Source organism: Balaenoptera ricei, chromosome 14 (assembly GCF_028023285.1).
Source record: "Balaenoptera ricei isolate mBalRic1 chromosome 14, mBalRic1.hap2, whole genome shotgun sequence".
Lineage (NCBI taxonomy): Eukaryota > Metazoa > Chordata > Mammalia > Artiodactyla > Balaenopteridae > Balaenoptera > Balaenoptera ricei.
Window position 1 is genome coordinate 38,290,944 of NC_082652.1, and position 13,672 is coordinate 38,304,615.

At 37.6% G+C, this 13,672-nt stretch overlaps 1 protein-coding gene across 1 annotated transcript in view; it reads right to left on the minus strand.

The window, feature by feature from the left end:
* USP14 (ubiquitin specific peptidase 14) overlaps positions 1–13,672 on the minus strand; it is a 40,767-nt gene that overhangs the window by 15,280 nt on the left and 11,815 nt on the right. Inside the window, exons 6-7 of the mRNA XM_059895428.1 lie at positions 4,531–4,589; positions 1,546–1,676 (exon numbers count right to left, since the gene is read on the minus strand). Coding sequence (XP_059751411.1) covers positions 1,546–1,676; positions 4,531–4,589 — 190 coding nt within the window. The remainder of the gene's footprint in view (positions 1–1,545; positions 1,677–4,530; positions 4,590–13,672) is intronic.

Sequence of the window (13,672 nt, forward strand, 5' to 3'; positions counted from 1 at the left end):
AAGAGAGGGTTATGAAGGGAAAAAAAACAATATGGGAGCAGAAAGTGATTAGGGGATTGCCAACAAACACATGAAAGGATACTCAACATCACTAATCATTAGAGAAATGCAAGTCAAAACTACAATGAGGCATCACCTCACACCAGTCAGAATGGCCATCATCAAAAAATCTACAAACAATAAATGCTGGAGAGGGTGTGGAGAAAAGGGACCTCTTGCACTGTTGGTGGGAATGTAAATTGATACAGCCACTATGGAGAACAGTATGGATGTTCCTTAAAAAACTAAAAATAGAACTACCATACCACCCAGCAATCTCACTACTGGGCATATACCCTGAGAAAACCATAATTCAAAAAGAGTCACGTACCACAATGTTCACTGCAGCTCTATTTACAATAGCCAGGACATGGAAGCAACCTAAGTGTCCATCAACAGATGAATGGATAAAGAAGATGTGGCACATATATACAATGGAATATTACTCAGCCATAAAAAGAAACGAAATTTAGTTATTTGTAGTGAGGTGGATGGACCTAGAGTCTGTCATACAGAGTGAAGTAAGTCAGAAAGAGAAAAACAAATACCGTATGCTAACACATATATATGGAATCTAAAAAAAAAAAAAAAAAAATGGTTCTGAAGAACCTAGGGGCAGGACAGGAATAAAGACACAGATGTAGAGAATGGACTTGAGGACAAGGGGAGGGGGATGGGTAAGCTGGGATGAAGTGAGAGAGTGGCATGGACATATATACACTACCAAATGTAAAACAGATAGCTAGTGGGAAGCAGCTGCATAGCACAGGGAGATCAGCTGGGTGCTTTGTGACCACCTAGAGGGGTGGGATAGGGAGGATGGGAGGGAGACGCAAGAGGGAGGAGATATGGGGATATATGTATAGCTGATTCACTTTGTTATAAAGCAGAAACTAACACACCATTGTAAAGCAATTATACTCCAATAAAGATGTTAAAAAAAAAAAAAAGAAAGCGATTAGGGGAAGGGAAGTGTGCTATTTCAATAGGACTGTCAAGGAAAGCCTCTGTGATACCTTGACATTTGAGCCATGAGACCTGAATGAGGTGAGGAAGCAAGCCATGCACCTGGGAGCCAAAGGAAAAAGAGCAAAGGTCCTACAGAAAGAGGATACTTGGAGGGTTTTTAAAAAATAGCAAGGAAGTCAGTGTATCTGGAGAGAATTGAGCAAGGGGAAGAGTGGCACATGATGAGCTCAGAGAGGTAGCCAGGAGCTAGACTGTTTAGGACTGAGACAGAAAGTCACTAGGAGTTACTGAACAAGGAAACCAACATAATCTTATTTACATTTTTAAAAGGACTCTGGGGGCTGTGTAGAGAAACACCAGAAAAGGCAGAAGCAAGGTGATCAGTTAACAGACTACTGCACCTCTCCAGGCAAGAGATAATGGTGGTGTGAACTAGAGAGGACTGATTACTTGTATTTCCAAATATACTCCAGTAAGTGTAGGACGCCTAAGTTTTACATTTACAAAATGAAAACCACAGAACCTTGCCCTGATTACCTGTTGAAGATATTGTCCTTGTTCGCCCTTCTCTGCAAACTGTGGAAAAGCCATGTGCAAAAACTGCAGTAGAATAATAGGTGGAATACTAGAAGAAGTTTTATCCATGGAATCAAACAAATCTCTAAGGGCTTAAAAACAAAGCAAATACTTCCTTAGTAAAACAGTGACATATTTAATACATGCTACTGTAAATTAATTCTCAATTAATACCAAGAAATGCTTATTATTTTTAAGTATATCTATTCCTTTTGCAATTGTTGGATCCCTAATAAGAAAATAATTTGTTTTTAAATCTTAACTCACCAGAAGACTTTATAATGCAATCAATCACTAGCTATAAACAATGTCTCTCTCTCCTTGACAGCCTTTGTCTTCCCTAATAAAGCAGGGTATATTCATTTAATACAGACAACACATAACTTCTGTCTAGGAATCACACAGGCATGATGCTACAGTTCCGCCATTATCAGGACGTCAGGTAACCACTCCCAACCCTCCTCCCTTTAAGCCCATACTTGGTTCCCGTGTACTGAACTCCTGAGTATTGAAATCTGGAGTATGTTTAAATGAAGTATGTTTAAATCCTTAAACAAACTTCCTGACTGTACTGAACAGCTAAGAACCAAAACTAATTTGCCTTCTTCAAAATCTTTCCTCTGCTTATCCTCTCTCACCATCATAAATCCCATGGTCATAAACTCAGCCCTGCTCGAGTTCAGAATACTTTTTCTCTGTTGACTCCCTAGCTATCACACCTTGCCCTTACTTCATGTATAGCAAAACTCTAATCTAGCTTATCTTGCATTGTTTTGTTAACTAAAATGTGAAATGTTATCATTAGTAATACAGACTATTTAGCATAGCAAATACTAAAATACAACATCTCAGCACAAAGTAACTACTCAATGAAATGTTCCTGAATAAAACTACTAAACACAATGTTTAAAAAATATTTTAGGAGGTAGAGCTGAAATTATGCATCCCTACTAAGCTAATAATTTTAAAATAAAAAAAGCCTAAATTGTAATAACACTTTAAAGGATACACTTCTCAAAAAACAAAGAAAACAAGAAAAAACCCCAGATGATTTAATTTAATATATACCATGAACAGAGCAGCTCAAATATTTCATTAGTTTGAAAGAAAAAGCTCAAAAGACACACTATACATTAAGAGACTAATGAGACATAACAACATAACTAAATGCAATGTGTGATCCTAAATTGGCTCCTGAAGCAAAAAAGAAAAACAACTTTACAATGGGGCAATACGGAGTTAATTGGCAAAATTTAATCAAGTCAGTATTACGAGTTAACATCAGTGTTAAATTCCCAGACTTTGAAAAATAACCATCTTGTGGTTATGAATGTCCTTATTCTCAGGAAATACATACTGAAGTATTCAGGAACAAAAAACATGATGTCTGCAACTTACTCTCAAATGGTTCAGAAAAAAAGAACATGCATTACAGAGATTGATGAACCAGATGTGACAAAAAGTTAGTAATTGGTGAATTCTTGCAACTTTTCTGTGAATTTAAATTTATTTCAAAATAAAAAACTTAAAAAATCAAGAAGCAAAAAGTAAAGAATGGTATTTTTCATCCCATCAATACTGCAAGCCTCCTATAAGACACTGGAGAAGCTGTTGAAATTCTGAGCAACTCTTAGATACATAAGTTACCAGATGAACTAGATATGTGATCACATTTTCCCAGTAAAAACTTCAACAAATGAATCTACTTTCAGGGAAAAAGGTTAGAGGAAAATCTCACTAATTCCAAATGATGCAAAGAAACCTACTGTTTATAGTATTACAGATTAATGATTGACCACAATGAGATACCATTTCACACCCTTAGAATGGCTATAATCAAAGACATTCAATACCTAGCGTCAGTGAGGATACAAAGAAATCAGAATCCTCATACATGCTGGGAGGAATATAAGATGATGCAGCTGCTTTGGAAAACAGTCTGGCAGTTCCTCACATAGTTACCATGTGACCCAACGATTCCTCTCCTAGATATATACCCAAGAGAAATGAAAACATATGTCCACACAGACTTGTACACAAATGTTTAGCAATATTTATATTGGTCAAAAAGTGGAAACTACCCAAATGTCTTATCAATGATGAAAGGATAAATGAAATGTGATATATCCAATACAATGGAATCTTACTCAGCAATAAAAAGGAATGAAGTACTGATACATGTTTATGATGTGGCTGAACCTCAAAAACATTCTAAGTGAAAGAAGCCATCAAAAAAGACCACATACTGTACAATTCCATTTATATCAACATTCTAGAATAGGCAAATCTATAGACTGACAGTAGATTACTGGTTGCACAGGGCTGGTAGTGGTGAGAGGAAACGGGGTGACTGCTGAATGTTACAGGGTTTATTTTCTAGTGATGAAAATATTCTAAAATTGATTGTGGTGATGACTGCATAACTCTATGAGTAAACTAAAAAACAGTGAACTGTATAACTTAAATGGGTGAGTAGTACGGTATGTGAATTGTCTCTCAATAAAGCTGTTACAAACCACCCCTCCCCCCCAAAAAAAGGCAAGGCTGTTAAAAACCCTATCAACCCAGCCCAAGGATTTAAGAGAATATTCATTTGTAAAACTGTCCAAAATGGGGCAGTGGAGGCAGAATACACTGTCTCATGCAATAAAGAAACAAGATACTTCTAGAATTTCTATTTCTCCTACCTCATATCCAACTTCCTTACATGAATACCCACTAATCCAAAGATTTTTTCAAATAGGACAGACATCACTGGTTTATAACGTGGATAATAAAATAAGTCCCAAGTTGTTTAATGTAAGTGTAAGTACTCTAATTTTAATGAGGTGATGTTTTAAAAATACATTTTGAAAACAGAAAGATACTAAAAAAACTGTGAGTGAAAAATGACGTTTATTGAATACCATATTCCCTCTTGAAAAGTAGTATATTTAAGATACTGACCTGCGGTAATATACTGTGCTGAAGCCATTTCCCCTGAAGCTCTCAAGGCACCTGCATACCTAAGACATTAAGACAGAATTAAATATTCACTTTATTCTGAAACTCAAATGGGAAGAAATTAGTTATTATGAAACCCTCAACTACAAGTTTCTCTGAGTTGTTCCCACCATTTTTTCTTCTTCTCTTCTGGTCTCATTCCTTTAAGAATGATATGGGCAAAAAAGGACTGCTAAGAAAAAACGGAAATTAGATGAATGAAGCCTACTTTAAATTCTTTCCTCTTGTCTAACTCATCTATAACATTTTCTAAAAATTGTGTAAACAAAAAAGTACACATAGCTGACTCACTTTGTTATACAGCAGAAACTAACACAACATTGTAAAGCAATTATAATCCAATAAAGATGTTAAAAAAATAAATAAAATTAAAAAGTACACATTTAATGTCCATTATTACAAAGAAAATAAAATATAATTTCAGAAATGAAGAAAAAATCATTAGATCAAAAACATTAAATGAAAATCAATAAATCTACATTCAGCACTAACTTCTACACAACACTAAATAAGTCACTTAAATTTCAAGTCAGTTTTCTTACCTATAAAATAAAGGGTTTCTATTAAATGATTTCTAAATTCACTTTTATGATTCTCAGTTAATTTATGGCAGTACAAAGGACTGGCCACCCAAAGGAAATATTCAAACCACTGTATTTACTTATACAATGTTTTACGACAAAGGATCAAAAATTATCATTCAGGTATTAAAAACTGGGCAATGGGAGAGATCCCACAAAACTAATATAAGATCAGTGGTTACTTGGGGGAGCTGGGCAGTTGACTGGAAAAGGTACAATAAAGCTTCCTGAGATGATGAAAATGTTCTATAAATTTTATTGTAAAATAAGTTACAGAGAATTTGCATTTGTCAAAACTGATCACACCAAACATATAAGATGCATACATTTCACTAGATGTAAATCATATTCCAATTTGAAAAAAAAAGGGGACTTCCCTGGTGGCGCAGTGGTTAAGAATCCGCCTGCCAATTCAGGGGACATGGGTTCGATCCCTGGTCCGGGAAGATCCCACATGCCGCAGAGCAACTAAGCCCATGTGCCACAACTACTGAGCCTGTGCACTGCAACTACTGAGCCCGTGTGCCTAGAGCCCGTGCTCTGCAACAAAAGCCACTGCAATGAGAAGCCCACGTACTGCAATGAAGAGTAGCCCCCGCTCACCGCTAGAGAAAGCCTGCGCAGCAACAAAGACCCAATGCAGCCAAGAAAAAAAAAAAACTCTGTGCTTATGTAAGTGAATGAAAGAGGTTACAGAAAATATTACGTTAAATTATATTCAATGGAAGAATTTTCTTTCTTTTTTTCATTTGTTTAGATCTTTGGGAAACTCTTGCAACTAAAAAATTCTTAATTTTTCAATATACAATAATGCATATTGTCTAAATTATATATGTTCATTTAAAAAATAAAAATCATAATAGTTTCCCTGTCAGACAGTTTAGCAACTTTTTAAAGGGCACTTCTGAAGTTAAAACGAAGAACTCATAAAGTAGATGCATCCCATAACATCACTGAAGTATGTAATTACATAACTGCCGCTGTTACGAATTTACATCTAGTTACAGGGTAACATGAGTATGTAACTATTTCTACATTTATGACAAAAGCTGCATTAATGAATTATCAATCTTTTTTTTATTATCTGAGAACAGAAAAATCATAGCTAATTTAATACCACCCCCCTAAAACTCTCAATATTATACCAAGAAAACTTATAATTCCTAATTAAGATAAAACCATCCAGTAAGCCAAACATTCATAATGAACTTTACAAAGAAAAAACTGTTAGAAAAGAGGAGGAATTGACAGGAGTACTGAGAGTTTTAACAGATAAAAATACTGAGAGGTTTTTCAGACAAAAGAACCAATAGAGTACCTTTCCTAATCTTTGCAAATAAATAAAAATTAAATAATGATATAGAAAATCTGAATGTAATTAATAAACTTAATGTCTATTATACTTCATCACTTACAAAAAGAGGATGCCTTGACTTTTCTATAATCTGTGAAATATTCACAACATTCAGTCATAGATCAGATCAACCCAAACATTCATTGACAGAAAAACGAATAATTATTTGGTAGTATATACATACAATGGTGTACCCTACAGCAGGGGTCCCCAACCCCCAGGACACTAAATGGTACTAGTATGTAGCCTCTTAGGAACTCGGCTGCACAGCAGGAGGTGAGCAGCAGGTGAGGGAGAGAAGCTTCATCTGTATTTACAGCTGCTCCCCATTGCTCGCGTCACTGTCTGGAGCTCCGCTTCCTGTCAGATCATAGGCCTCATTAGATTCTCATTGGAGTGCAAACCCTACTGTGAACTGCGCATGTGAGGGATCTAGGTTGTGTGCTCCTTATGAGAATTTAATGCCTGATGATCTGAGGTGGAGCTGAGGCAGTGATGCTAGCGCTGGGGAGCAGCTGCAAATACAGATTATCATTAGCAGACAGATCTGACTGCACAGAGACCATAATAAATCAACTGCTTGCAGACTCATATCAAAACCCTATCAGTGGGCTTCCCTGGTGGCTCAGTGGTTGAGAATCCGCCTGCCAATGCAGGGAACATGGGTTCGATCCCTGGTCCGGGAAGATCCCACATGCCACGGAGCAACTAAGCCCATGCGCCACAACTACTGAGCTTGCGCTCTAGAGCCCACAAGCCACAACTACTGAGCCTGCGTGCCACAACTACTGAAGCTCGTGTGCCTAGAGCCTGTGCTCCGCAACAAGAGAAGCCTCCGCAATGAGAAGCCCGCGCACCGCAACGAAGATTAGCCCCCGCTCGCCACAACTAGAGAAAACCCGTGCACAGCAATGAAGACCCAATGCAGCCAAAAATAAACAAATAAATAAATAAATAAATTTATTAAAAAAAAAAAAACCCTATCAGTGAGTGGCAAGTGACAATTAAGCTGCAGCTTATGGAGTAGAGTGGACATAAGCAACACACTTCAGGTGTCACCGTCTCCCATTACCCCCAGGTGGGACCATCCAGTTGTAGGAAAACAAGCTCAGGGTTCCCACTGATTCTGCATTATAGTGAGTTGTATAATTATTTCATTATATATTACATTGTAATAATAGAAATAAAGTGCACAACAAATGTAATGCTCTGAATCATCCCAAAACCATCCCCCCCACCCTAGTCCGTGAAAACACTGTCTTCCATGAAACCAGTCCCCGTTGCCAAAACGCTGGGGACCGCTGCCCTACAGCATGAACATGAATGAACACACACACAACATGGAAAAGCCAAATATAATGAGCCTGACTCAAATGAACATAATCTGTACGTTTCTGTTCATAAAGAGTTCAAAATAAGCAAAATTAGAAGTCAGGTGAGTATAACAACTTTGCAAAGAAGGGTGGGGGCAGTGGATAGGAAGGGATCAGTGAGGGGACTTTTGGAGTGCTAACACAGTTCTGCTGATCCCCATCAGTTACAGGGATGTGTTCACTCTGGGATAATTCATTTGTTTCTATATTCATATGTTTCTATATAATTCAATAATTAAAAGCAAACTTTGGTTTTGCACAGCAAAGGAAACTATAAACAAAACGAAAAGACAACAGGAGAAAATATTTGCAAATGATGCAACAGACAAGGGCTTAATTTCCAAAATATACGAACAGCTCATACAGCTCAACAACGAAAAAACAAACAAGCCAATCCAAAAATGGGCAGGGATTTCCCTGGTGGTCCAGTGGGTAAGACTGCACACTCCCAATGAAGGGGGCCTGGGTTCGATCCCTGATCGGGGAACTAGATCCCACATGCATGCCACAACTAAACAGGCCACATGCCGCAACTAAGAAGCCCGCGTGCAGCAACTAGGAAGTCCGGATGCCGCAACTAAAGAGCCCACATGCCGCAACAAAGATCCTGCATGCTGCAACTAAGACCCAGCTCAGCCAAAATAAATAAATAAATATTTTTTTTAAAACATGGGCAGAAGACCTAGACATTTCTCCAAAGACGACATATGGATGGCCAAGAGGCACATGAAAAGATGCTTGACAGCTCTAATTATTAGAGAAGTGCAAATCAAAACTACAATAAGGTACCACTTCACACCAGTTAGACTGGCCATCATTAAAAAGGCTACAAATAACTGGGACTTCCCTGGTGGCGCAGTGGTTAAGAATCCGCCTGCCAATGCAGGTGACATGGGATCAATCCCTGGTCCGGGAAGATCCCACATGCCACGGAGCAACTAAGCCCATGCGTCACAACTACTGAGCCTGCACTCTAGAGCCCATGAGCCACAACTACTGAGCCCAAGCACCACAACTACTGAGCTCGTGTGCCTCTACTAGAGAGCCTGCATGCCGCAAACTACTGAGTCCACGCACTCTGGAACCCACACACCACAACTGCAAAGCCCACGCACCCTGGAGCCCACACGGCACAAGAGAGAGAAAAACCACAAGACACCCCTAGAGAGAAGCCCACACGCCACAACGAAGAGCTCGCGCACCACAATGAAAAGATCCTGTGTGCCTCAACAAAGATCCCACATGCCACAACTAAGACCCGACGCAGCCAAAAATAAATAGTATAAATAAATAATAATAATAAATGTTTTAAAAATAATAATACCTTAAAAAAAGTCTACAAATAACAAATGCTGGAGAGGGTATGGAGAAAAGGGAACCCTCCTTACACAGCTGGTGGGAATGTAAGCTAGTGCAGCCACTGTGGAAAACAGTATGGATGTTCCTCAGAAAACTAAAAATAGAATTACCATGTGATCCAGCAATTCTACTCCTGGACATATATCTGGACAAAACGGTAATTCAAAAAGATACATGCACCCCTATGTTCATAGCAGCACTGTTCACAATAGCCAAGACATAGAAACAACCTAAATGTTCATCGACAGCTGAATGGATAAAGAAGATGTGGTACACATATACAATGGAACACTACTCAGTCATAAAAAAGAAAGAAATAATGCCATTTGCAGCAACATGGATACAACTAGAGATTATCATACTAAGTGAAGTAAGTCAGAAAGAGAAAGCCAAATAACCATATGATATCACTTATATGTGGAATCTAAAATATGACACAAATGAACCTATCCCAGAAACAGAATCACGGACATAGAGGACAGACTGGTGGTTGCCGAGGGGGCAGGGGCTGGGGGAGGGAGGGAGTGGGAGGTTGCGGTTATCAGATGTAAGCTTTTATATACAGAATGGATAAAACAAGGTCCTATTGTATAACACAGAGAACTATATTCAATATCCTGTGATAAACCATAACGGAAAAGAATATTAAAAAAACAGAATATATATATGTATAACCGAATCCCTTTGCTGGACAGCAGTAATTAACACAACATTGTAAATCAACTATACTTCAATAAAAAAAGCGAAAAACAAAAAAACTTTGGGGCAAAAGGAAAAGATAAGAATTTATAACTTATTATTTTGACTGCACGGGTCTTAGTTGTGGCGTACGCGATCTTTAGTTGTGGCATGTGGGCTGCTTAGCTGTGGCAAGTGGACTACTTAATTGCAGCATGCAAACTCTTACTTGTGGCATGCATGTGGGATCTAGTTCCCCAACCAGGGATCAAACCCGGGCCCCCTGCATTGGGAGCACAGAGTCTTACCCACTGGACCACCAGGGAAGTCCCTTTTATAACATTTTTAAAAAAACATCTGAGCAATCTCATCTAATGAACAGAAAACAAGCAAAACCTCAGAATTAAATACTTTCATTCCTACACAAGAATAAATTAATGATCCAAGCATGCAACTTAAAAAATAATAAAACAAGCCTAAGGAAAACAGAAACAAAACATTAATACAAACAAAAGTAGAACGAATCAGACAACTGAAAGAACTGAGTGAATAAATCTAATAGCTGATTCTGTGAAAAATACACAAACCTCTGGCAAGATAATCAAAAGAGAAAAAATAAGAAATAAAAATGGAGAAAAAAATACAGATCCTAAAACCGAGTAACTCATATGCTAAAATAGTTTAAAGACATAAGGACAAATTCATACGAAAAAATAAATTACCATAACTGACTCAAAAAGACAGAAAATGGACATTTAAAATGCCCCAAAAAGGGCTTCCCTGGTGGCACAGTGGTTGAGAATCCGCCTGCCAATGCAGGGAACATGGCTTCGAGCCCTGGTCCAGGAGGATCCCACATGCCGCAGAGCAACTAAGCCCATACACCACAACTACTGACCCTGTGCTGTAGAGCCTGCGAGCCACAGCTACTGAGCCCATGTGCTGCAACTACTGAAGCCCACACGCCTAGAGCCCGTGCTCTGCAGCAAGAGAAGTCACCACAATGAGAAGCCCGTGCACCGCAACGAAGAGTAGCTCCTGCTCACCACAACTAGAGAAAAGCCCATGCGCAGCAATGAAGACCCAACACAGCCAAAAATAAATAAATAAATTTATAAAAATAAATAAATAAAATGCCCCCAAAAAAGTTGGGTGCAGCCAATTTTACTGGTAAGTTCTATCAAGAATAGATCATTCCTCTACAAATTTGAAAATGAAAGTCAAAGAGCAGTCTAGTAATTACTAATGAAAAGACTATTTTGTACTTATTAAGAGTTGGCTTGCCAGTCTCCAATAAGACAAAAATATTGTCATGTGATACTGTCTTTTACAAGTAACTTATAGAATTTTCAAGGGTAATTTTTATTATATACACTTTTCACTTTAGGTTCTAAATTTAGAACTCCCACATTAAGATGAGGTTCCACTGTTGGGCAGCATCAAGCAAACCAGATTTTATCCACAGGTATAGTTCTTGGCCCTCACTGCCTCTCTTCAGCTAATCCAGTCTGTTTCTCTTGAATGCATTTTCTTTCTACTCTTCATCGTTATACATCCCACTCTCCAGAACCTGCCATACATTTGAGGATGAACTTCAGCATCTCCAGCAGTAAAGCATCTTTTATGGAATTGTCCTCTTTTCTTTCATTCCTATTTTATCAGTTAGTGTCATTTTCCCAAAGACATACAACCCCATCCACGTCATTCTGTATCGATTAAGTTAGTAAGTACAGGGGCTTCCACCCTCTTGCAACAACTTAGAATTCAAAATAGTTTATTTGGTTTCAAGAAAATGGAAGCAACAAGATGAAATCTCCCTGCTTATATAAAACTCAGAAAAGTAACTCCAAAACATGAAAGAGAGCTCTCCTTGAAGCAGAGGCTATAATAAGGAATCCCAGATGAAAAAAGTAAAGAGGAAGTCTTGGAAATAAGGCAAATCTGTCCCAACTAGCCACCCTCTATGACAGGGAGCTGCCCCAGCAAGCTACTCATTCAGATAATTTGCACTTGGGACACAAGAGAATACACTGCATAAGATAAGTACACCATCTTCAAAGAAATGAAGATCAATCCATATATCCAAAGAGAACAAAGTTAAAGGACCAAACAGGAAAAAAAACCTTTAAATAAGAATACTTTGGAGCCTCAGAGAAATAAAAGCAGGAATCATATCCAAAACTTAAGAAAGGGAGATTTTATTAAAAACAGAAGGTTGTGATAAATGAGCAGTTGTGAAACAAAGCTAACGTACAAATCAGTGAAATATAAAACAGAACTGAGACATTCTCCCAGAACACAGCACATAAAAATAAATTAAAAGTGCAGAGAAAAAAAGACATTAGCAACAGATCCAAAAACTCCAATATTTAGAATATAAGAGGAAGGTAAAATAGAAGAGAAGCAATATCTGAAGAAATAATGGCTAAGAATGTCCCAGAGTTGTATAGTTGCTCTACAATGTTGTGTTAGTTTCTGCTGTACAGTGAGGTGAATCAGCTATGTGTATACATATATCCCCTTTTTTGGATTTCCTTCCTATTTTAGTCACCACAGAGCACTGAGTAGAGTTCTCTGTGCTATACAGCAGGTTCTCATTAGTTATCTACTTTATACATATTAGTGTATATATGTGATGATTCTATCATTGCTGGCATCTTTTAAGCAGGACTTGAGGCTGTCAGTGTGAATGCCTACATAGATATACATATTCTGTCTTAACATGGCTAAGCTTTTTGAGAGTTTTACTTTTTCTTTCAAGTAGTTTGGTTAAGTTGTATGGTGATTTTTTTAAATAAATGTATTTATTTTAAAAAAAAAAAAAAAAAAAAAAGAATGTCCCAGAGTTTAGGACAAGAGTCCTCAGACCGAAAGCACCCACTGAGGGTTAAATGAGATAAATAAAAGAAAACCCACACTTACGACTGTTGGAAAACGCTGAAAACAAAAATAAAGAGAAAACCCTAAAAGTTACTGACAGAAAAGATTAAGAACAGAGATTGATATTAGACCTCTCATCAGTAACCATGTGCACACTAAAACAGTGGGGAAATAACTATGAATCTCTGAGGAAAAATAACTGACTTTAACATTTCCCAGCAAAGCTGTTCTGAAACAGTACCCGTTTACTTGGTAGTCTTCCTCCATTAGACCGTCGGTACCTTGAAGACAGGTGCTCTGTCTTGTGCACTGGCAGTATATTAGTGGCAATCTAGGCAACTTCATGTAAATACCTGACAAGTGTTCACTTCAGAGAAATTCAGAAAACTTTCAGTTACTCTCAGGTTTCTGCATGTCCCCTCTCTCTCCTCTCTACTGCTCAATTTTATCAAAGCATTTCATAAGCCAGTAAGGGGAGGAAAAAACACACAGCATTCATTAAGCTGTCTAAGAATCCAAACTGCAGTTCAGAATTCCACCACATATTAATAACTGGCAATGTATGAATCAAAATAGATGTAATAAATTTAGTCAGAATTAAATTATATATTTTTTAAAGTTACACATTTATACTCACTGAAGAGAAGGGACCCTCATTTTACAGACTATTTGATATGTTCTCAAAACATGGATAACTGTTTACTCTGTTTACTTCTGTAAATACAATAGTACAAAAACAAAGTTCTATTTCTTTTAAAAACCATTACTCACTGGTATAAGGATAAACATACAACGTATGTGTTTCTAGACTAGAATTGAGAATCCAATCTTATTATTACATACATTATGGTCAATTAATT